We start from the raw sequence: 26718 nt of genomic DNA, 5'->3' as shown, positions 1-26718 counted from the left end.
TGTATGTGTATATATATCTCCTCAGTATATGTTCCATTCTATGCATCCAAAGACGTGGGCTGTAGCCCACGAAAGCTTATGCTCAAATAAATTTGTTAGTCTCCTGTTCTTTTTGCGGATACAGACTAACACGTCTGCTACTCTGAAATCTGGAAACAAGATCACTTTGAGAATTTAGGACAGTATCTCAATGATTCTGGTACCATTAAAAACAAAGTAAACAAGAAGTTTTCATTTTGTGACACATATCCTGCTTCCACAAATTTTATTATATATGAAGAAAAATATACTCGTTTGCTTCAAACTAACAGAATGAAACTTCAAACAATAAAGAAATATCTTTCAGCCAGAATAAACCCTAAAGTAGAATGCAATATCCTCTGCTACAACTTCAACTCCTGGAAGGAGCCAAATGGTTGCAACATTTTGTTCATTTTATGACAACAGGCATGAAGAACTTAAGATAAAGCAAGTGACTGACCCAGATGTATGCAGATGACATTTACTTAGGTGACCAAGCACTGTCATTCCCAGTACTTTGAAGACACCCTCAATGCTGACTTGATTAAGATGGCCAAATACTTGTAGACGGTGACATTTATAACCAAGTGTGATCAAGACAGTTTCAAATGTGTATCATCTTTACAATGCCACAGCAGCCCAAGAACTGAATATCTTTCTTAATGGACATTGCTTGAAATACAGATTCCCAACCAGTTTACCTCAGAGTAACCCTAGATATAATATTTCTCACATATCTTAGCCACCTGAGGAAAACTGTGGCTAAAGTGAGGTCATGTAATAACCTTCTAAGCAAATTGGCTGGCACATCATGGGGAGCATGAAGCACTCATGAAATTTGATTTATTTCACATAGATTATTTTGGGTGCTGCATTTATATAATGGAATAACTCATTTTAGAATAATACTGTAATTTGAATTATTTTCTTGGACCCTGATATTGCAGGAGAAATATAAATATGATTCAGATAAATGTATTTTCAGTTAGGCCCATTCTGTGCCTGAAAACAACAGAAAGGCACAATGCAAAAAATCCCTCTGGTTAGCTGTAGTTCTGGCTAAAGTGAGAACTACTGAATAAACAGAATTTATATACATCTGGGGTGTAAATCTATGAGAGTGCCTCTTAGTCAGATACTCATAAGGAAGAAATACACATTTCTCACAGTGAGAAATTTGATAAAAAGTTGTATAGCCCTCACCCACCACTGAATATTAGCAGTAAAGAGGCACCACCAACTTGAAAGCTAATCCATAATTTAGAAAAATGAATGCAAAGTTGTTTCAGGTACCACACCTGGTCTTAAAAAATCCTGCCATGTTATGTGATGGTACAATCCAAATTTTGTATTTTTTAAAATGACTTGCTCCTCACCATACAGTGTGAAAGATCTGCAGCAAAAGGAGAAACTGACTAAACGAGCACAGGAGAAAACAGTGAAAATGATTATACACAAAACAAACACACTGAGAAAGGAAAAAAGAAAAAAATCTCCCTCTAATTCAGTTGCAGAAATCTTAAACGCTATTTTCAGAGAGAAGTGTAATTTTTAATCTGACAATGTCTCTTAAAGTGTAAGAATCTCCTCATGTAAGAATTATAACCTTAGTATGAAAAATAATAGGCATTTCAATTTACTGTGTATTTGTCCTCACTAAAAGCCTGATCCAACAGTCATTGAAGTCAATGGGAATCTTTCAGCTCCTGAAGCTAAATAGTGTTTTAAAGTAAGCAGACACTGATCAGTGTAGTAAAATCATCATTTATATAAAAATTAAATCAGTGTTTCCAAATAAGACTACTGGATAGCTCAAATTTATTTACAGAAACAGTTTTTTGGGGGGTGGAGGTTGGGGCAGGGGAGATGGGGGGAGTCCTAGGGAGGAGACAGGCGGAACTGAGGAGAATCAGCCAATTAGAAACAGCTTATTTGAACAGAAAACTGTACACATTTAAAAACTGCATCCTTTGCATAAAAGCTGGCTTCTAGATGTCAGAAATATTCCATAGAACAATCACAATACAGGTCTTCAGTAACGATGCACTTAGCTCTCACTATTGCACTAATACCAAGGTTTTACATTTTGAAAGTATTAACATAATGCATCATTTGATATAATTGAAATAAAATCAATGTAATACAATGATGCAATGGAATAAATTCACATCCGGTTTAGTGTCTTGGCTTCACACTGAGTTTTTGTCTTGATATTTATCATCTAGTAATGGGGATCCATTACTTTCTAACAACAGTCTATTCTACTGACATTATTATCCTCCAATTATTACACTATAGAAACAGGACACTTTCAGTCTAGTTGGCAATGATATATGTTAAATTTAAGTTGTATGCAAAACTAATGTTATTTCAGGTCATGAATGAACAGGCTGCAGCTGAAATGGCCTTTGTTTCAGAAAACAACAGGATATCCGCATTTTAGTTCAAGACAAAAAAAAAAAAAAAAAAACTAAAGAAATTACTCACGCTTGCATCAAGGCTGCAGATACTGATCGCATCTTCATCTTGGGTACTCTGTTTCCGTTTCTTCTGTAAAATAAAATGGAAAGAAAAGCTCAGACATTAGTAAAGATTACCAAGTTGCCAGCAAGAAGATCTTGAAACAGATAAGTAAGCATGTAACAGATATCACACAATAATACTTTAATCATTTGTTCTTTCTTTACGCATATTAATAGGTTAAGAGGATAACAGCTACATGTGACTATTAGTTCAATATTCACTTTTTTCTTGTGAATATGAAAATGCCACTGTTTTCTTATGGGCATAGTCTATCATGTGCTACTATATATTAGGGCCTGCTTCCTCTTCCTATCCTCCCACCTCCTCATATCACAGTAATCCAAACTATAAACCCCAATTTTAGACATAATTCAGAAGTAGTATAATAATTAGCTGCATGAATCAAACTTGCCATGGCTATTTGTTGATAAAAGGATACAGGATCTTCAACTTCCATGTAGGCACCCACCAGACACCTATTTTAATCGGACAGTAGGAGGATGGTAGCTCTGTCAGAACAGCATAACCTCCCTAGTAGTCATTTTAACACATAAGATCTTAATGAGAAGTTAGTGAGAACTTTTTGACTGAAACTTATTGCTCAGATACTGAGCAGTCATTTAAAGACAGGTGTACTCTACTATTATGTTTAAATAAAACTTTCCTACTTTCTACAAATAAATGTAAATATTGGGAAATATTTAAGGTTTTTTTTAATAGAACAAAGCTTATTTTTATAGCTAATTTTGCATGCAGTTCACTATGGACCAGTACAAGGCCTGTCCACCACATAAGCCTTTAAAATGGTGCTTAAGTGGGACCTGAAGTGGTATGTAAGTCTAGAATGGGATCTCTGCATAAGGGGTTAGTTTCACCTTTTGTGAAATGTCAGACAAGGCTTTGGGGTGATTTTATTATTATTAAAAAGAAGAGTATCTGTATAAAAAGGTCAAGCCTAGTAGTTTCAAAGGGCTCTTGAATATTTCTTTTGCACAAGGTTTCAATTTAAATGGGACTCTAAATCATTCTTCAGGGAGTATAAAACTGAGCCAGTGTGCACTCTGTCATAATTAATTACTTTGATTGACCCAGGCCACTATTTTACAGCAGCATAACAAATTGTAAGTCATTTTCAAATAACTCATGTCAATTTTTTTTGCACGGTTTCCTGGGAAATAATGACATATAAAAATCTATACACTTGGAGGTATCAAAAACATCAAGACTCATTTCAGAAAGGTGATCCAAAGAAGAATTGAACTCCTGACCAAAACAAGTGCTTCAGCCACCACAATCTAATGGGAATGTTCTGTTCTCTTACTACTATCATGCTTCAGCAAAGTAGAAGCCAAAACTTACCAGCCCAAATCCAACAGTTTCACTTCAAGCATAATTACTGCTGCCCAGAATCAAATTACTCTGAGCAGAAGCAAATATTCTTGTAGTGCATTTGTTTGCCTGATTGGGTCCTTATGTAATTTTCAAATACCCTGTGCTTATTCTATTTCTGAATGTGATCAGTTTCACAAGGCTGCTATTACTTTCCACTTACAAGTCTTCCCTAATGATCGTTGAGACTGTGTTTGATCTTTCCTTTTCTGAATTGTTAGAATACTATGCACCCCATGAAATACACACAAAAACCCTGCATATTACTATAGTTTAATTAATTATGCCCCACATACGTTAACAGTTGTACTACCGGTAAAGAGGATGGGTAAAATGTTCAAAAGTGCCTAAGTCACTTTGAAAATGAGTTTAGGCTCCTAAGTCACATGTAACTATATAATGTATATAGTTATATTAAAAATATTTTACTTCTAACCAAAAACATGAGAGAAACACTTACACATTGTATTGCATGCAGTTTGACAAGACAATATGAACATTTTATATTAAAAATTACTTAAAATAAGGAAATAAAAGTTGATTTTGTGTATGTGCGCGTGCGTGGGGTGCACGTGTGCACACACAGTTGACATTAGGTCTTTCCAATATATACATTTCAACAAACAAATGCTATCTCCAAATAGCCAACATGGCAACGTTTGAAAAACAAGTGCATTTACACCACAAGAATTATATTAAAATTTGTCTGGCTTTTTGGTAAATAAGTCAATGATCCCATTCTGTCACATATTCACTTTTTTGTTTTGTGACATGACAGACACTCTTATGACGTCTTCACACAGGTTCATCACAAGAGAATTCTCTATGCCCAGTGAAAAACAAATAGTACGAAAAAACATTTAACAGAGCTCTGCATATTCTATTGCACCAAACTGATTTAGGAAACAAGAGATTTGATCCTTATTTATCCAGCTGTGTTGTCTTCCTTGTCAAACAGAGATAAGTGTTTGAGATAACTGAAGATTTATTTCCCACTGTGAATTCTATATGTGGTAAAGAAAGTGAGTAAAAACATATAGATGACACATTGGGCCCCAGTTTTATGGCAAGGCCCAAGTTTAAGTAAAATTCAGGATTGTTTTACTTCTCATTGAAGTATTTGAATATTATACATCTTTCAAGGAAGCCCCTCAAAGCAGTGACAGTCTATATCAGGGGTCGGCAACCTTTCAGAAGCGGTGTGCCGAGTCTTCATTTATTCACTTTAATTTAAGGTTTCGCATGCCAGTAATACATTTTAATGTTTTTTAGGTCTCTCTCTATAAATCTATATATTATATAACTAAACTATTGTTGTATTGTAAAATAAACAAGGTTTTCAAAATGTTTAAGAAGCTTCATTTAAAGTTAAATTAAAATGTTGATCTTAGGCCGCCGGCCCGCTCAGCCCGCTGCTGGTCTGGGGTTCTGTTCACCTAGGCTGGCAGTGGGCTGAGCGAGGCCTGCGGCCGGGACCCTGGCTGGCAAGGGTCTGGCAGCCAGAACCCCAGACTAGCAGTGGGCTGTACGGGGCTGGTGGCCGGGACCCCAGACCGGTAGTGGGCTGAGCGGCTCAGGCCACTGCTGCTCAGGGGTTCCATCCGCCGGCTCCTGCCAGCCGGGACCCGCTCCTGCCAGCCAGGACCTGCTCAGCCCACTGCCAGTCTGGGGTCCCGGTCCTGTCCACATACAGTGGGTACCTTCTCCCTGGTTCTGGCCCATTCTCTTCCTCTCTCTGCACTGAGCTGAGGGTGGGAGTGCACTGAGCACAGGGCTGTGGGTGAAGGAGCAGGCTGGGGTTGGGGTGTAGGATCTGGCCAGGAGCTAGAATGAGGGAGGAGGCTCAGGGTTGGGGCAGGAGGTTTGGGTGTGGGGCACGTACCTGGGCAGCTCCCATTTGGTGTGAGGGGTGCAGCGGGGAATGTGGAGGAGGGGTGCAGGAGCTCCCGTTTGGTGCTCAGGGTGGGGGTGGGGATGTGGGGGGTGCATGGGGCATGGGGGGTGCATGGGGCGTGGGGGGGGGCTGGGTATGTGGGGGGGTGCAAGAGTCAGGGCAGAGGGCTGGGGGCATGTGAGGGGGGTGTAGGTGTCAGGGCATGGGGTGGGAGGGGCTGTGTGGGGGTGCCAGAGTCAGGGCTGGGGTTGTGGGGGGGTGAAGGAGTCAAGCAGAGGTCTGGGTGTGTATGAGGGGGGTCCAGGGCTCAGGGCACGGGCCTGGGGTGTGTGTGGGGCTGCGGGGCTCAGGGCAGAGGGCTGGGTGGGTGTGTGTGGGGTCAGGGCAGAGGGCTGGGGTGTGTGTGTGTGGGGGGGGGGGTCGAGTGGAAAGATACTCCCAGCATCAACTGCAAAATGTAAAGTGGAATAGATTATTTAGCATAAGTTGTTAGCATATATTGTAACCATTGAAGATAAAGTGGCCCACTAACACCTCTGCAGGCATAGGACAAAAAGAGGGGGCGAGCGATTTACAGATTGTTGTATTAAACTATAAATCCAATGTCCAACCCCCTCTTTTTGTCTTATGACTGTGTTAAGGACGCACTCTACCTTGAATGGTCCCTTATAATATGTGCTAACTACTTACGCTAAACAATCTGTTCCACCTTGCCTTTTACTGTGACATTCAGAGTTCCCTTCCCAGAGCTGAAGAAGAGCTCTGTGTATGCTCAAAAACTGGTCCAATAAAAGATATAACCTCACCCACCCTGTTGTTTGTCTAAAGCTGAAGAAGTCAGCCATGTAGTAACCTCCATATTTTAATAGCTGTAGATGCCAACTGGTGCCAATGACTACACCTAGAAATAGCATGGACAAGTGTTGCATAAATGTACACGAGTTAATATTAAGACAGCTCACTTCTGACTTGTGACATCTCCGCTTTTCCAAATTGTGGGCCTCTTTGTGCAGACTGTAAATCATGCAGAATCAAGTCAAACCTGGCACTGTTTTTTGTGACCTGGACAACAGACTCTAGATCGAGCAACTGTTTTTTACTGTGCTCTGTGATTTTAAGTGCATGCAGTATTGCCAGTCCCAAGCATTCAAAAATCATGAGTTGAACCCCATAAAATAACATAAAAAAAATCATTTTTTAAAAATATAATAAATATTGGGTGCTTTTTATTTGCCTTTTGGGTTTTCAGCCTCTACTATATATGTGGTGAACATTTTCATGTTTTTCTCCACAACCATGAAACTTTTTTTAAATCAAAAATTGATATTGTCACACAATCACTTGACTCACAGAGCTTGGGCTTCCAGAAAAACATCCATTACCACGAGACTTGCAAGAGCTGACAATACTGTTAACCTCTTATACTTTAAGCTATTCCACCTCACTATCCTAATTTTGATCTTTTCTGATCTTCCTTTTACAAGAGAAAAAGGAGTAACGTAACCCCTCATTTAAAATGACTTGATGTCAGCATATTCTTTCCTACAATTTGGTGGCATCATAAAACTAAGTGCGCAAATAAAGTTTATGCAAACTACTGTCAAATAAAAGGATAGAAAGCAGAAGGAGGGGGAAATGGTTTATTTAGAAAGTATATATATAAATAATCTATATTTTGAAATCTTGGAGGAAAAAAGTTATAGCAGCTTCCAAGTTCAAATAGCAATCCCACGGAAAATCACCCCACGGGTTCTCATACTGTTTTGGTATAGAGTGTCTGTCTCATGGACTCCTCCCCTCTCATTCACGAGTGCATGAACTACCTTCACTATCATTTGCAATCAAAATGACATCCCTATGGCTACTACAGCAATTGCTGACGTGAAAAAAGTAATACAGTAACTCCTCACTTAACATTGTAGTTATGTTCCTGAAAAATGTGGCTTTAAGTGAACTGATGTTAAGCGAATCCAATTTCCCCATAAGAAATAATGTAAAGGGAGGGGGTTAGGTTCCAAGGCAGCTTCCCCTACTCTGCAAGAACCAGGGGCGGGGCGCTCAACCCTCTGCCTGCCCACTCCACCCCTTCCCTCAACCCCCCACCCTTGACCAGCCTCTTCTCCCCCCCACCTCCTCCCCCTTTACTTCACACACTGCATCCTGGCTCCTCCCCCATCCCTTTCCTTCCTTCTAAATGCCGCAAGCCAACTGATTGCTGCATTCAGGAGGCAGGGGAGGGAGGGGGGAGGCGCGCCGACTCCTCGCTCCTCCCCCCTCCCTCCTGCCCGGGGCAATCAGCTGGCTTGCGGTGTTTTGGAGGCAGAAGGGAGGAGTGAGGACTTGGCACAGGCTCCCCCTCCCTCCTGCCCGGGGCAATCAGCTGGCTTGCGGCGTTCGGGAGGCAGGGGAGGGAGGCAGAACTCCTTGCTCCTCCCACTCCCTCCTGCCTCCAAAACGCCGCAAGCCAGCTGATTGCCATGGGCAGGAGGCGGGGGGGAAGAGGGGGAAAGGCGCTGATCCGGGGGGGTCTGCCGGCAGCCGGGAGGTCTGCCGGCAGCCGGGAGGCGCTGGGGGGCGGGGCGTAGGGAGGCGACCAGCTGTGGAGAAGGCAGACAGCCAAACAACATAAGAGTGGAGCATTGCACAACTTTAAATGAGTATGTTCCCTAACTGATCAGCAATGTGACAAAGAAATAACGTTAAGCGGACGACTTTAAGGGTAGGTCCGGACGACTTTAAGGGTAGGTCCACACTACCCGCCCGATTTGGCGGGTAGAGATCGAGGTCTGCAGAGGTCTGCTGCTTGCCAGGAGCTAGGAAACACGATGTGACGGAGAGACTGCCGAGACTCATCAAGCCCTCGGATCACTACCCCTTCCTGCTTCTCCACGTGGGCACCAATGATACTGCCAAGAATGAACTTGAGCAGATCACTGCAGACTACGTGGCTCTGGGAAGAAGGATAAAGGAGTTTGAGGCGCAAGTGGTGTTCTCGTCCATCCTCCCTGTGCAAGGAAAAGGTCTGGGTAGAGACTGTCAAATCGTGGAAGTCAACGAATGGCTACGCAGGTGGTGTCGGAGAGAAGGCTTTGGATTCTTCGACCATGGGATGGTGTTCCAAGAAGGAGGAGTGCTAGGCAGAGATGGCCTCCACCTAACAAAGAGAGGGAAGAGCATCTTCGCAAGCAGGCTGGCTAACCTAGTGAGGAGGGCTTTAAACTAGGTTCACCGGGGGAAGGAGACCAAAGCCCTGTGGTAAGTGGGGAAATGGGATCCTGGGAGGAAGCACAAGCAGGAGAGCTCAAGAGGGGAGGACTCCTATCTCATACTGAGAAAGAGGAACAATCGATGAGTTATCTTAAGTGCCTATACACAAATGCAAGAAGCCTGGAAAACAAGCAGGGAGAACTGGCAGTCCTGGCACAGTCAGGGAACTATGATGCGATTGGAATAATAGAGACTTGGTGGGATAACTCACATGACTGGAGTACTGTCATGGATGGATATAAACTGTTCAGGAAGGACAGGCAGGGCAGAAAAGGTGGGGGGGTTGCGTTGTATGTTGTGGCAGATGACAGAACAAGGAGCAATGGTCTCAAGTTGCAGTGGGGGAGGTCCAGGTTGGATATTAGGAAACACTATTTCACTAGGAGGGTAGTGAAGCACTAGAATGCGTTACCTAGGGAGGTGGTGGAATCTCCTTCCTTGGAGATTTTTAAGGCCCAGCTTGACAAAGCCCTGGCTGGGATGATTTAGTTGGGAATTGGTCCTGCTTTGAGCAGGGGGTTGGACTAGATGACCTCCTGAGGTCCCTTCCAACCCTGATATTCTATGATTCTATGATTCTTCTGGGATCGATTTATTGCGTCTCATCTGGACGCGATACATTGATCCCAGAAGTGCTCCCCCATCGACTGCGGAACTCCTGCTCGCCGAGAGGAGGAAGCGCTGTCGACAGGGGAGCTTGCCTGCGCCGCATGGACCCGCAGTAAGTAAACTTAGTTCGATCTAGGAAACGTCGACTTCAGCTACGCTATTCTTGTAGCTGAAATTGCGTTTCCTAGATCGATCCCCCGCCCCAGTGTGGACCAGCCCTAAGTGAGGAGTTACTGTACTTTTAACTTCTTTTAATATGTGCTTTAGCAGCTGAGAGCAAGGACCACCAGCAAGTATTTCAAGGACCACAGTTGATGGTACTTATACCACAAATGAGCATCAGTGGCTGATACAGTAAGTTTCACTAACTTTAAGAGTATTACAGAATATGTTCTTTCACAAGAAATAACTATTTTTCAGGAAAAATTACCAACAGTAACAGTAGAAACAACTTGTCTTCTACGCTCTCCTCCCCAACAGTTGTTAAGCACAATGCTCTTCTTTTTCCACCTATTACTAACACAACCAACATATTTATTATGGCCAGTGCATGGCTTGTGAAATCCAGTAAGATCATTTGCCAAGGTGGTATTTTCTCTTTGATGAAAGAGAAGAGAGAATATCATAAAAGTCAAATGTTTTTATTGGACACGATGTTAATAATTTAAGCATAGCTGCTGACATGCATAATATATCATTACTAAACCTAAATACATCTATGAATTGCCTAATCATATTAAAATGCAATTATGCTATGTTTGAATCTCTTTCAGGGAATTTAAGAAAAGAAAAAGAAAAAGAAAAAGCCCAGAATCTCATCCTCAAAATTATAGCCAAGATTTTATATAAAAGTGGGAGAAAAAAAGTAGAGGTCTATTTTAAAACCATAACAGTTGCATTTTAGCATTTTTTAATTTCAAAGCAGAACCAGACTGTGAATTCTCATATAAAGACATAATGGAAATGCTTAATTGAACCACATTCTCCCCTTTTACAGTGTGCATAATTGAACACCTCTTGCTGTTACGTTCTAGTGCAAAACATTATCAGCAACAAGTTAAGGACAGACTGCAATGCCAGAGGAACTCTGGTTTAGACAGCCAAACAGCAGATGTGTAAATCGGAGGCAACACTCAGTACATTTTACTCTGCAGAATAAACTAATCTACATTATTAATAAGGACAAGCATGATGAATTAATGATGGAAGACATATAATAAAAAGTCAGGGATAGAGTGCTACAAAATGTACTTTGTTCACATGGTAATGCTTCATAAGGTACTAATAAATGAACTGTAGAATATTCTGTATGACTCATAAAAACTCTACATACGTAATTGCCCAAATCCGTTCAGTTTACTCCAAAGGGTTTAGGTACTGGTATATTTGGGTATGCTTTGAGTCTTCAGTCTCTGCTTTGCAAGCAAGAACTATGGAAGTATTCTTTTATGCCAGGTCTACATACAAAAGTTGTACTGCTTCATCACTAAGAAAAGCAAAAATAAAAAAAACACAACCCACGGCTGCAACTAACAGTTATACCAGTACAAAAACTGTGTGTAGACCACGCCTCAGTCTGTAAACCTTAAAATCCAATACATTCCAGAAGAATCAACATTCTAACATAACAAAAAGTTGGCTACTCCATCACTTCAAAGGAAAAGAATGCAGCTGAGGTCTATACACTACCCAGGGAGGCGACATTCTTCTTCTTAAAAAGAAGAAACCACAGAAAGATAGGAAATATCTTGTGTATTTAAAAAGAGTATGTGCTCCAAATTCTAGAAGGGATTAAGCATTATTCCCTTTTTTAAAATAAATATTTAGAGTTTTGGTGAATTATTACATATTTATAAATCATATAAGGTTAATCATTCAACTAGGAAACAACAATTCACCTCTGAAGCTATAATAAATGTTCTCTGCAATTACACAGAAATAAGGCAAAGGATAACATAAACCTAACAACATTAACACTGAAGGATAGTAACAAATGACAGCACATAAAACAAGATGATAGCTCCTTTGCTTAAGAATTCATTAAATGAATCTTACTCATGGTCACGTGGCCATGGATTAACAAAGAACGTGACATTTCCAGCCATGGCAGAGTTCTACCTAAAGCTAATTAAAAAATTAAATAAGAAACACAAGCAAATTAGCAAGGCTGAAGGATTAGAATGAATTTGAAGAAGACAGGACAAACTGTTGTAGCTGCAGAGTTATCCAACAGCAACTATATATAGGCTTTTGGCCATTATTTTAGAAAGGGCATGTATGATTGACCCTTGGATCATCTGCCAAAATGTGTTCAATGTGATTCATTCTCCATTCCAGCCTCCTTTGCTCTGCCAAACCCTCACTGGTACAGAAAATTCTTGGTTTTAGTGCCTGTTTCCATTCTCACATACACAGCCACTTCTTGAGTCCCAATTCAAATATTTAAAGATAATGTTTAAAGATAAGTGTTTTTAGTAAAACCCTCTTCAGTCTGAACTGAACAATTATAAACAGATTACATCAGGTGGAAACCAGCAGGTTAAAGTTGTAGCAGACAGTCACAGAGCCTTAAAAATGTGACTGCCCTTCATGATTTTTATATTCCTAAAAATGATGGTCAAATTTGAACTAATTTTACTAATTACTTTCATTATATGTATGTATGCATTACTATTTTTTCCCGGTGTCAATTATTTTTAATCTGGACAAGGATGTTTATTCTTTGATGTCTTTTTGTTAATAAGTATAGAGGGAACAAATAACTGATTACCTCCATACTGGATTTGTATCTACCTTTTTACTTCTCTTTTGGAATATGAAGCATAGTTCATTCAAAAATAAAATGTATTGCTTCCAAATCCTACCAGGAACTATTTCTCTCCCACCCTCTCCCCCCCCCATATGTTAATGAAGTGCCATATTTTCAAACAAGAGCCTCCATCTCTGCAGGCACAAAACTCTGTGGGTTAGGGTTACCATCCGTCCGGGTTTCCCCGGACATGTCCGGCTTTTTCAGCGTTAAATGGCCATCTGGGGGGGATTTCTAATCAAGCAGAAATGTCCAGGATTTCCCCCTTCCCCTCATGCAGAGTGCAGTTCGGCTGATTGGATGGCGGGGGCTGATTGAAAGCCGCTCGCAGCCACTGGGGCCTCTAGCAGCCAGAGTCCCTCCCCCTCCCCGCTCCCTCCTCCCCCGCAGAGCAGCACAGAACAGTGTTTGAGTCCACGTGGAGCCCGCAGCTCTCCCTCTGCCGGGTGAGTGGGGGAGCAGAGGCTGCAGGGCGAGGAGGATCAGGGCAGGCAGGGGCATAGAGGCTGCAGGGGCAGGGGGGTGTAGGGGCTGGGCAGGCGGGGGGTGCAGAGGCTGCAGGGCGAGGAGGAGCAGGGCAGGCAGGGGCATAGAGGCTGCAGGGGCAGGGTGGTGCAGGGCAGGCGGGGGCTGCAGGGACTGCAGGGTGAGTGGGGAGTAGGGGTCACAGAGGCTGCAGGGGCGGGGGGTGCAGGGACTGCAGGGCGAGTGGGGAGCAGGGAAGCACTTAGCAACCTCCAACCAAGATCAGAGTGGGAGGGAGGACGGGTAATGCGGGGTGCTCAGGGAAGGGGGCAGAGTTGGGGCAGGGACTTTGGGGAAGGGGTTGGAGAAGGGGTGGAGTTGGGGCGGGGCCAGGGGCGGGGCCAGGGCCGGGGGCGGGACCGGGGCCCCGTGGAGTGTCCTCTTTTTTAAATGTTTGAATATGGTAACCCTACTGTGGGTAAAATTGTCAAAAGCACTTATGTGACTTACATGACTAAGTATCACTAAAAGTCACCTAAATGCTTTTTGAAATTTTATCCTGGGCTTGCCAAAACTGAGCTTCTCCCAACCCCCTGAAAATAATGAGAATGAAAACCTGGCCTTAAAAGCATAAGTAACAGTAAAGCTATCAGCAACTGCATGTTTCTGATTAACACGTTTCTAGAAATACATTCAAAATACCACAAATGAATTAAAAGCCCTCTAATAAAAAATAACCACTTCATTGATTCTAAACGTATATTTGTATGATTAAGCATTATCTGATTTTCAGTGCCCTAGAGTGCTACAGACACACTGTGCAACTAAATGTCTAATTCCATGAATTTAAATTCCAAATGTTAAATACAGTTAAGCTGTATAATAACAAAAACCTGAGCTTCCTAAGGTAATTTAAGTAGTAAGTAATCAGTGTCCCTACCATATTAAAATATTGATTGTGTGCACTGCTTGAACAACAAACACATAGAAAAATTCTAGTTGCATCATATCACATTAAGTATTAGGTTATCCTCTTTTCTTAAATCATGTAGTATTATATAAATCCAAGGTAACATGATATGACAACAAAAGCAAATATGCTGATAAGGGTAGGATAGCACTAGAGTGGAAGAACCGAATTTTTATACCATCCACAGACAGCATGTCCAGTTCCTATTAATATTACCTAGAATTCAGCATGTTCTGTAACACTGACATATTATAATGAAAATAAAGAACAGGACTTATAGATTCCTATGGATAGGAAAGGGAGTGTGACAGACAGATCACAAGCCCAGACAACAGAATGTGCTGTATAAACAAGCATGGATCATTCCATCAGCATGCCAAGAAAGGGACACTCATGGGACATGATTGAAGATTTGAACACAAACATGTCATGGAATGGATAAGTTAAGGTCCTTATGGAAACTCAAGATTGACTGCATTGCACATGTATAATACTTTTGATTACAAGTTAGGATACTAAATTTTTATCACACATTATCTGTATATACACATGTACTCTATATAAGCCAACTGGACAAGTTAATATTACTATAAGGACCTTACATTCTGAGAGTGTATCAACTTTCTTCTAGATTAAACCTCAAGAAGAAACCTCAATATTATATGGTTCCAGAGGTCTATGAGAAGAAACAGACTCAGATAAATTTAGAAAATACATGAAAATTAGTGTCTCGCACTGAGATAAATCAATACTATTTAGGATCCTCTCTCCATATTGGGGTAGTACTGGTAATCCGAAATCTGAATACCCCTGAAATTTGCAGTATTTAAAATCTGGATCTGAATTTTCTGACTCGAGCCTATCTCTACTTTAAATTCCGAACAAAAACTAGGAAAGACATAATTATAGTCAATATCCTGTCCTTGTCCAATAGGCGGATGTGTTGTTTGAAAAATCTGAGATAATGAGAGAATAATCCCCGTTCATTTTAAATGTCTTTTATTTAGTTGATTAGTGTCATAACTGCAATATTATTTAATCACAGTATTTTCTATTTAATCATAAGTTTTCCAGAACAGCATAATGCATCTGTGGTCAAGTAGCATCTATCTCACTACAAATTTGTTCTTTATTATTTGTTGTATAATTATTAAAATTAAAAACAGGTCTGGAACAGTTTTGATTTATATCCTCACTAGGAAATGGTTTGGGTGTTAAGTCCTTGATGCCTCCTCTTTCATCTGTGCTTCAATTGCAGATATTAGCAATAGGGGTGTGTGTGTCTGCACATGTGAGTAAGCATTCACGCCTGTCCCGTTGTGACTTCTCTGCACACAAAAATGTGTGCACTGGCTACTCATATATACACAGTGTACACATTTCAAGTGTATACCTCTAGACTTAAGGACATTTTCTTCTCTTTGTGCCCAACAGACAGTTAAAAAAATATTTTTTTTTAAACCAAGCCAAAGCACTAGTTCTCAGTTCATACTGCATCCATGGTAAGTGTCAACCTTTAGCTGTTTTCACTGGACTGTTGGCTAAAAGAGTGTGTTCCTTTCTCCCCCCCTCCACCTTGTCAACCTCAAAAATAGCCCAAAGGGATTAATTTCTTTCCACAAAAACAAACAAACAAGCAATAGAAATCCCAACACATTCACCTTTGGGCAGAGACTGTTTTGGAAAGCTATGACTGTGTTTTAGAACACATGCTGTTAGCAATTTTAAGTATATAGCAGGTGCTACTAAGTGCCCTTCTTTCACACCATGTGGGTCAACATCACTGGCAGGCTAAAAGCAGAATGCTTCCTGGTCTCAATATATCAAGATAGAATTGTTCTTCTCAGTAATTATCTTACAGGAGATGAGAAAGTAAGATATCTAATTATATAAAAAAGCAATGATTTAATTACAGGAATTAGAGTAATGAGACATTGTTACAGGAAGCATGGATTGGCATCCTCTCTTCATCACCAGGTTTATTTTATCGATACCGGAGATTTATATACTACCACCTGGGAGAGGAAATACAAGATGTATGAAAATAACTAGATAAAAAATATCCCGTGATGGGGAAGGAAGTAACAAATCTACTTTAGCCATTTTTTTTCCCAAAATACAAGTGTGTCTCACACAAAATTGCACCAAAATAACTACGTTTAAGAAAACCAGTCTGCTCCTATTGCTAAAGCATGCCCTTCACGTAAATCAGGATTTAACCCTACTAGGTCAAAAAAGGGACTGCAGCACTTTATTTTAAATCACTTGAAAAATTGCAAGTCCCAGAAGACTGCTGGATTGCTCTCCAACATTGTTATTGGGGAAAAAAGATCTGTGTCAGAAGCTGGGTTTTGCATCATATTCCAAAATGTGATTATATTTTGCCAAATAAAAGAATGTCAAGATGCACTATATTATAGTGGGCTGTGAAATGTACATAAAGGTATGTACTTTAAGAAACCATTGAAATGTGTTCAGTACCATTCTGGCTCTCGGGGGATTATAAATATATTAATTTCAGATAGGCAGAAGTTTCATGGATGATATAGCTCCAAAATAAAGTAAAATCAGCATCAAGTTAGAAACTTAAAAGTTTATATTTTGGGTAGGTTGGTCTCTTCAGTGTAACAATGAGCTATACTAACCCAAGTGTTTTATACATGTGGTTCTCAATTAACACACACAAAATTTGTTTTGGATCCAATTTAAATTGGGTATAAAATTACCTGTCCAAAAGATTAATCTTCTTCCATTATAAGGTTTGTTGAATAATTACTAATTTAACATTTCCTGCCACAGATGGTAGGATATAACATCACAAAGCAGACTTTTGAAATGAACCACAACAGGCAGCAGTGGTGTCTTATTACTCAGCTTAATGCCAGCTTGCTTTGTGGTACTAGAAGAAGACTAAGGGCTCATGTAAGATTAGCCATTTTACATCTTATCATATTACTACTGTACTGGTATTCAAGTTTCTACGATGAAATAAAAGTTACAGATGCCAAAAGGAATTTTGTATTAACTGATACAATACAAAGTTCTTAATTACAGCTCTTTATTTGTGTGAGGAGTGAAGGGGGATGAACAGACCATGTCATGCTAATCCTATGAGCCTACCTTCCTACAATGGCTAACAAAAAGCCTATGATTTTCCCCTTGGATGACCACCTCCCCCCATCCCAAGGTTTCTCATTGCTATTTGATTAAAATCTAACAAATAGGGTTCTTTTAAAAAAGAGAAAAAATAACATGTCTCCCACTTCAAGTGGATCCAAATACAAGTGAGTCTCAGAACAGTCTTCTTTGAGGCCTGCATGGACAGGACTCATCTCTTTATTCCTCCTCTTTTGTATTTTAGTGGTACTTTCACATTATACCAGTGAAAGCCCTGAGATTTTGAAGGCAGTCCTGAGGGCATGGGAAACCCCACAGGATCCTGAAGTAGATTTGCTCACAGCACAATGTCTCTTTGAAGGTTTAATGATGCAAAGTACATACCCACAGGGCCATAATTTTATAGGCTAATACCAGATTCTAATACAGAATGAAGAAAAGCATAAAAGAACAATTTACCCAATCTTCTAACCGCTAATATATCAGTTCTTTATATAATATTGGTGCAAATAATTCACTTGAACTCTAAACAGAACCAAAAACCTTTAAAATTTTGTAATACATTAGCTTCTGTGTATGTTTCTACTGCCCTCTACTGTTTAGAATATGCAAGACCTGATCAAATCTCCGACACAGCAATTCTCCTGTTCCCTGATTCAGGACCTGAACATTTAATTTAAGTCCTACTCCTATTGATAACTAATGGAGATTCCCTCTAGGGTCCAGCAATAGACTAAGTATTTTTAACAGCTATTTGCAAGTTCTAGTACGATCCCATATGCATGCAGTTAGCTGGCCACCATGGTGTCTATATATTGGTATGTGCATGGCCAAGAACGGTTAGAGGATTCAACTAAAAGCTACACAAGTTTTTATATCAACTACAAGAAACATACATTTGTCTGTTTTGATTTTACCGAAAATCTAATGAATGCTATTACAGGCCCTTATGAAAACAGGGTCCAAATCTCTTTGTAATTCTAAGCTGGCTACCTAAATTCACAACCCTGCCAGGAAAATGGCAGCAGGAAAGAGCATCCTCTGCCATCCAACTTTGAACGTGAAAAGTGAGATTTATTCTTTTGTCTTTGTAATGTGAGATGGATTTGAGATTTTGCCATCAAAGTAACAAAATGAACAATGAAAATCTCATTCACTGTGTGTAACTAACAGGAAATAGGTGGGCATATACGGGATGCTGGAAGGACAAGGAGCAGCAAAGCTTTATTTGAGGACTGGACTATTTATTCTCTTCTCCTGTCCCTTTTTGGGAAGGCAAGGAAGAGTACAAATTATTAGAATCTAACTGAGAGCTAAATATGTTTAAATCTATTTCATGGTTTGCAATAGACTCCTCAAGCCAAATTCAGAGGTAATTTGGGCCTCTAGAAACTTCTGCAACACAAACAATGCTTAAAAGTTAACAACTGAGAATACGTACACACTCCTGGTATCTAAGGAATTCTGAATTGGTCTAATACACCAAGGAGAGAGAAGGTGTAAATTAAAGTAGTCCCAAACATACTTAAATTTACATCTTTTGCTACTCTTTTCCCAGATAAGACCTTCTTTTCAAGCACTATTTGTATCAGATCAATTCTTTGGGTGTTGAGCTCCCAAGTAATTCAACCAGTGAATGTGCAAATAGTTGTTCCATAGCCCTGGATTCCAGTGTCTCTGGAAATCTGACCTAGAAGAGGTTGCAGATTCTAGTCTTGTCTATTCAGGGAGAAGGAATTTATTACAGAGCCATGCTAGCTCTATCTCAAACAGAAAAAGTATTCAATAGTCTTGACCAGTGCTCTCCCTGTATCTACAAACTAGGTCAAGTTGTGTTTGTATCCTTGATGATACCATAAACACCTTTTGGTCTATCTGGATATCAGTGAATTTACTGGCAGCTGTTAACCATTTATTTGAAGTTCAAGCCCGGTTCATTCAGCTAGGTCACATGTGGCAAGTCACACATGTTATTTCACATGTGACCCTTATTGGCCAAGCTTATCCCATCTGATTAAGGGGATGAGCTGAAGCCATTTCTACTTGGTTCCTGAGTAAGAGGGGCTGCAGTTTAGCTGTACTCTGTCTCAGCTGGAAAAGTGAAGAAACAAAGAAAGAAAATCTCTTAAGTAGTTAGTATGTGAGTGTGAAACTATGCCTCTAGCTTTCTCCCAATAAGAGGGATCTATCTGGCTTATTTCATTATATAACAACTTTTACACATGGGATTTTTTTTTTTTGACTGATTCAAGAGAACCCTTTCAAGCATTGAGAATCCCCTGCAGGATTCTCATCACTAGAGAGACTGCACATGTTGCTGCATTTGTAGCAGAATTAAATAATTTCTCTAAACTAGGCTTGTATGTGAGATTCAACCAGACTTACATTTTAGGCAGCTGCAGTCATCCATTATTGGTAAAGCCCTACCAGATTCATGGTCCATTTTGGTTAATTTCATGGTCATAGGATTTTAAAAATAATAAATTTCATGATTTCGTGAAATTTCAGATTTAAATAGCTGGTGGTGTAATTGTAGGGGTCTTGACCCAAAAAGGAGTTGTAGGTGCGTGCGGGGGGATGTGTTGCGGTACTGCTACCCTTACTTCTGTGCTGCTGCTGGCAGCGATGCTGCCTTCAGAGCTGGGTAGCTGGAGAACGGAGTCTGCTTGCCAGGAGCCAAGCTCGGAAGGCAGAGCCACTGCCAGAAGCAGCACAGAAGCAAGGATAGCATGGTATGTTACTGCCACACTTACTTCTGCACTGCTGCCTTCAGAGCTGGGCCCTCAGTCAGCAGCCACCCCTCTCTGGCCGCCCAGCTGTGAAGGTGCAGAAGTAAGGGTGGCATGGTATGGTATTGCCATCCTTATTTCTGCACCGCTGCTGGCAGAGCACTGCCTTCAGAGCTGGGCGCCCGGCCAACAGCTGCCACTCCCTGGTTGCCCAGCTCTGAAGGCAGCATGGAAGTAAGGGTGGCAATACCGCAACCCCCACCCTAAAATAATCTTGTTACCCCCCTGCAACTTCCTTTTGGGTCAGGACCCCCAATTTGAAAAACACTGGTCTCCCCCATGAAATCTGTATAGTATAGGGTTAAAGCACATGAAAGACCAGATTTCACAGGTGGAGACCAGATTTTACGGTCTGTGATGCTTCATGGCCGTGAATTTGGTAGTGCCCTAATTACTGGTCTAGTATTTTGCTCTGTCTCTGCTATCTCAATATTCTGCATTCAACATGGCTGTGCTGATATATTTAAAACCACAGACAGTTCCTGTAGTTAGTCTTTGATCTAACTACTTCATGTAACTTTTTTCAAAGAATTATGTGCAAGCTATAACATTGCTACACTGAAGATACAGGTTATAACTTACAGAAAAACAATTTAGCTTTCTTTGTAGTGACTCATTGCAATGTCTATTCTGAATTAAAGTTTTTTTATTTCCCCCTTTGTTACAGCCAAGTTTTTCAAGGTAAGCACACAAAATTGTTCATGTAACTGCAAATACCCAATGTAATGCACAGACTGAGTAGTTATATGCATCCACATATGCATGACAGACAACCACAATCATACAATACTGTATACAGCATTATTAAGTGTTATATTTATTTATTTTCACAGAATTCCTAGCTATTTAATAAAAGTGAAGGTTTTTACACCTGCACGTGTATTTTGTTAAATCAGCAACAGTGAATGCACATAGGAGATATGATGAATGATTTTACAAGACTCTGGCAATGTGTAATTACATAAGTAAAAGAACCGCAGCTCTTATCTCCTACCAATAAAATTTAAGGCAGGTCCTGAAAAAGGGTAAATTTAGTCTCAAAAAACCATGTAATACTTTCCAAAAGCTCAACTGTGGATTTATTCCTGTGAGTTAAAGTTTCAGAAAAACATTGTAAATAACGTTTACTGCTAACAAAACATAGGATCCTAACTGAATAGGCATCACTTCACTATTCTTAATATTGGTATGAGAAGCCCAATCCAAACATTTAATTATCATGTAGTTGCTTAATTATTTCTATGTTGGATCTGAAAGAGTCTTCTGAACGATTGTGTAGGGTCACTGACCCATTCTGCTTCATATTATGGGACTGATTCTGCCACCAATATACATGGACTAGTACTGTGGCTATTTCACCAAATTCGGTGCTTGGCAACATGAGTAAGGTTGGCAGAAACAAGCCCTAAACTTCCACTACCTTCCTTGAATGTGATAGATTTTAGCATTTTTTGTTGCTGTCCATTTATAATAAACAAAGAACAAACATGTTCCTATCTAATGTAATGACCACATTGTAAAATACTAGCTGCAGTATTGCCAGCACAAATACAGACAATGAACCCATCAGAAGATAATTTATGTGTTCTCTATACTGCATATATATGGTAAAACACAGAGGATAAATTAAACCCATGAAGGATACATTGACAAGACCTGACTAATGATAAAGAATACCACATGCTTCAACTTTTATGTCAATATTTAATTTGCAAATATCCTACCAGGAATTAAATCAGCTTTAAAAAAAGCAAAACATGCAAGTAATTTGAAGATAGCCTCATTTAATAAGAAGTTCTCTAGTCGTCCAACTGGAAAGATCATATTAGGACTTCTGGAATTAGACCAGTAAAGTAGTTAAACTTTGCCCACTTCAGACTTGATCAAACACCTGTTACTCATGATAAGTAGTATTTAACCAAGTACTCATATTGAAATCAATGGAAATAGTCACATGGTTAAAAGCTACCTAATGCAAGTAAGTGTAACTACTGTTCAATATGTATTATATATCTTCCTCTGTGCCCAATCCAGAAAGTATGAATCTATTTTACAACTCTCCACTTCAGAATCTAACTCTTTATTCAGTTCAGTCTCCACTGTTTGACAAAATGGTGGTCCTCACATAAGGGTTGCAGAAACAGGCCCTTCGTATTTTTTTAAAATCACATCTTCTCTCATTTTACAGCAGAACTACAAAAAATAAATACAATTAAAAAAACCTCTTTCTTTAGGCAGTATTATAGCATGTTACATATTCATGTTTTTAAGTACATCCTTCCCTTACATAAATAACTATACTCCCTAAACAACCCCTGGGTTGCATGGCTATCTGACTTTAAATCCTGCCGTGCATTTAAGTAAACAAAAATCTGTGAAATTTTTGTGCACAAAAGACAGACAGACACACACACACACAATAAAGTAACATAGCTCCTGACATACCTGATGATGCACAAAAAAGCAACACCACACCATGAGGTACTTTATAATTGTACTGTACTCAAATTTCAAGTAGTTTCTTAATCCTCTTTATACTAATGTGGCCCCTTTTTCTCCTCTCCACTTTTCTGCAGGAACTCCTCCCCATGCAGCCACAATGCATGACAGGAAGCAACAGCAAGCTATATAGTACAAGTCTCAGAAGTTGAGAGATGCACACCAGCCCAACAATCTATATCTTGAGGGGTTTTGGTGGTTTTTTTTTTTTTTTTTTTTTTGGCAAGTCATTCATCTTTGAATAATACTTTGCAGTTAATATATTTAAACAGGTAGAACAGTTATTTAAGAAAAAGTGCTACCAAGTGTGAATGACACTCTTTTGCTGCTACAATCAACGTGATTAAGATAATCACTAATAAGTTTTACTAGAATGGGCAGGGCTGTTGTGGCTATGAGGTTCCCTATAGGAGAAAATGCGCAGTACATGTGAGGGAGGGATGATTGTAGACTTTCGACAATGATGTTGTGCTTTTTTTGTCTTCCAAAATGTCTTGATTAGTGCCAAGTGTACATGCTTCGGTCAAGAAAACAAAGCAGACTGTAGGTATTTATTGGGGGACTTTTAAAAATATATATTTCATTGTAAACTTTCATTAACAAAGGTTTTGAAAGGTCCTCATGAAAGAGGCAGGGTAGTTAACTGGGAACTCCTAAGCCAGCAGAAATTAAGCAATAGCGGGCAAAGATCCTGAGAGTATAGAAGCACTGCTGAAATGAGGCCTCAAAATAAGATTTTGAAAAGGTCCCATGTTCTGTAGGAAAGAAACTGTGCAGGAACTTCACATGAGCTTACTCTTAGCCCTTCTGAGCTCACTAGTTCTACAGAACTGAAGCTAGAAGCTTCATTCCTGCTGATCTTAGTTGACCCACAAGAGCAGAATTTCAGTCAGTTCCTTTGGGAACCAGACAACCTTCACTTGACTGGAGTTTGGAAAATAGTGATTGCACTGTATTAAGAAAACATTGTGTTATGCTATTGCTGCTTTTAATGTCTCAGATAATACACCGAGGATAACTAGTGACACAGAAATGCAAATTGAATAGCAGTCTTGAAATTTCAGACTTGTGACCCTCATCCTGCAAGATCTCCATGTGCACGTTCACCCCTCCCCCACATTGACATCAGTAGAAGCTCTGCTTTTGAAGGGCTCACAAGATTAGGTCCCAGTCTCATGATCAGATCAGCAGACTACCTCCTTGAGAGTTTTTCCATCTGGAGGCTAACAAGTTTCTTCTTGGGTAGGAAGAGAGAGGAGAAAGACAGTTTAAAAAACAATTCTCATCAATAAATCTCCAGGCTCTCTCAGTTCATGTACTATTACTTTATAAAAATTTCCAATATTTGCATAAAATTACATGCATTGCCCCTCATTAACGTTTAGAACATTATCATTTAAAATCATATATCCTTTAAGCAGATAAATCCCTTGAGAAATTTTTTTGTCAAGTTATCAAAACACAGCTCCTAATTTTGCTCAGTGTCATTTGTATATGTATTTCTGTGTACTTTCTTTAGGTCACACAACCAATTGAATAAACACATGCAATGGACATCTGCATGTAATTTAAGCGAACAAATTTGGATCCACTATCCACTGATCCTGCTGTTTTAATGACTCATCAAAAGGGAAGGAAAAGATCATGTCTTCTGGAAAAACACATTTAATGTGAAATATTTTCTTGTTTTATATTCAAAGGCTAACTCAAAATCAAAAACATGAAGCTATCAGAAGTGAGTCAATGAAGCCACACCCATCTATACCAGCTGAGGATTTGACTCATTATATTTTTAAGATTTTCATCATATTCTGATGAATATGACTTATGGAATTTGGAGATGTTCTAAAGCATAATAACGTTAATATCCCAACACTACAAATGTCTAAAATAAGGAGAACAGTGTGAGAACTTGGTTATGGCTAAACGTAATTAAATTTAAAGGCGTCAGATACACTTAATATGAGCAAAAGTTAAAAATCGTTTTTAAAAGGTAGGCTCTTTGAACCATACTGTTTCTACTGATCATTTGATGAACAATAGACAAATCATTTGACGAACAATATTTTGTTATCTCTGACAAACATCTTCTTTTAAAAGAAATTACTTTTAACAAGTGATATACTGCTTATTTCCCATGCCCCCCTCCCCCATCTTCACTCCACTTATTTTAATTTCTTCTTATTTCCTCAGAACATCAAATACAGGCTTGTTTTCAGAGCTTTATATACTTCTAACAGACAGGAATATCAAAAAGAATTTGAGTTGGGCAGAAAGCTAAGGACCATTAAACTTTATTTCACATTTTAAGAAGACAAAAACTGACACATACTGGTAAGAGCGCCTCATTTAACTGTAAGACCTTGATCTTTTATCAGCTTAAATGATAGGCTTCTGCTGAATGTAGAGGAAGGAGACAGGCTACGAAACTGCTAAACTGATATCAATCAGCAAAGAAGTCATTTGAAAATGAGAATCACCGCTTCATTTTCCTTTTGATGTATAGACGAATAAAAAATGGAAAGCTTAAAAAAATGCCATAGGGAGTTTTCTGACATTTAGGCCAAGACTTTCAAAAATGACTAGTGATTTTAGTCACCTCAGTTTTGGGATATCCAATTTGAAACATCTCAAAGGGGCCTTATTTCCAGGGAGTGATGTTCAGTACTTTATGAAAAAATCAGGTCCCCTTGAGGTGTCTCAAGTTGGGCATCTAGAAATTGAGACACCCAAAAATCACTGGTCACTTTTGCACAGCCTGACCTTAATTAAGAAAAATATTTTTGAACAGACCTAAATATATATATATATATAAATAAAACACACACACACAATATATATATATATAAATAAAACACACACACACAAAGGCTAAAAGTAGGAAAAGCTTTCAACAACATAATCTGAAAAGTGGACTGTAGAGAATAATTATTTACGGGAGTATGAACTATTGTAGCATTTTGCACACTAAAATGCAAGTTACTAACTGTGCAAAATTTCTCCCCCCATTACCTTCTAAAAATCTTTTGACACTGTTAACGAGAGTTCCCTCAACAGAAATCTTTAGGAACATGCAAATATTTCTAAATTTTAAGTAAATCCTCCATGTGAACTTCATCTCAAAAATTTTTCATCTTTGGGGTACAGCTTCATATATTATTGAACCAAAAGAAATACCAGTAGATGAAATTGCTTCTGTCACACAAATGAACTCTTGTGCTTGCTACACATCCCCTCAAGAATGATGCCTGATGTGTCGTTTCAGCCAAATCACAGTTACCCTGTTTGTTATTTGAACCAATGAACTGGTGCAGGAAGAACTCTGTTCTGTGAAGTGCAGTTCTACAGTAGATCAGTGAACTGTAGATTTGCTCCCACTGAATAGTGCTGGCTAAAGATCAAACATCTTAAGAGTCTAGTGTTGCAAAATGAAAGAAGATTATAAGAGGTCTAGATGCATGCACAAATCAGTTTAATGCAGATAAAAGCAACCAAGATAGACAAGACTCCAGAAACAGGACAGAACAAGACTTCCCTGACTGCAGTAGTATGGCAAAGTAACCTTAAAACTGTTAAATGTAATGTATTCTCCTTGTTATGTTAAATTCTTATAGTCATTACCAGCTTTTCCTTGCACCAGATAGGCTGAAGTAACTAAGTAAAATCATCAGGGAAGCTATTTTTAAAATATTTCTGTGATCCTCAAAAGAACAAACCTTTTTAAAGTCTTATGAATTTTATAGGAGTTAAATTGCAAAAAAAACTGAAGTAGGCAGGCAGGGACTATAAAATCATTTCCTGGTAACACTCAAATTTCCTTATACCACTTCCTGGCGATCACAATATGTAAACACTTAACCTTGCTGTATCCGTGCTCCTTTATGTATTGATATAATACAAAAGAGATGAATATATGTATAATACAAGGCCAAAGAGTAAATTTGAAATTTTGCTGCATATACAGCCAGCAGCAAATTAAAATGAGAATATGTAACTTTGATAGTTGAATAACCTAGTTATACTATGTATTGTGGTTTTGAATTATTATATTACAATTATATGCTAATTCTTAATTATTTCAAATGAAGTTCCAATACATTTCTTATGAAATTATGTGTTACATTTCCAAAATGTATTGAAAGAGTTATTCTGCCTTAAAGACAAACAAAAACACATTTATAACTTCCAATGCAGTTCTGTCACAGACTGATAGCATATGTCCCAGTGTTTGTACACTGAAATTTTGTAGGATAAGCTATTGAAGCCTAAAATGCATTTGCAGAATGTAGATAAGTCTCAATTTTGCTTTGACACATGAGGCATACTGATGTGTGCACTGGCAAATTAGCTGCAGCAGCACATAAGT

The 26718-nt window shown here is 39.3% G+C and overlaps 1 protein-coding gene across 4 annotated transcripts in view; it reads right to left on the bottom strand.

The window, feature by feature from the left end:
* Positions 1-26718, bottom strand: part of ARHGEF3 (Rho guanine nucleotide exchange factor 3) — a 268433-nt gene that overhangs the window by 139794 nt on the left and 101921 nt on the right. For 3 of the 4 annotated variants that reach the window (XM_034776302.1, XM_034776298.1, XM_034776299.1), the window contains exon 4: positions 2509-2571. In XM_034776302.1, the coding sequence (XP_034632193.1) occupies positions 2509-2571 (63 nt within the window). Of the gene's footprint in view, positions 1-2508; positions 2572-22298; positions 22397-26718 lie in introns of those variants that run through there. The other variant, XM_034776301.1, reaches the window with a different exon arrangement.

The sequence above is a fragment of the Trachemys scripta genome, chromosome 7 (genome assembly GCF_013100865.1).
Source record: "Trachemys scripta elegans isolate TJP31775 chromosome 7, CAS_Tse_1.0, whole genome shotgun sequence".
NCBI classification, from domain to species: Eukaryota; Metazoa; Chordata; order Testudines; family Emydidae; genus Trachemys; species Trachemys scripta.
This window is presented reverse-complemented; position numbering and strand designations above follow the sequence as displayed.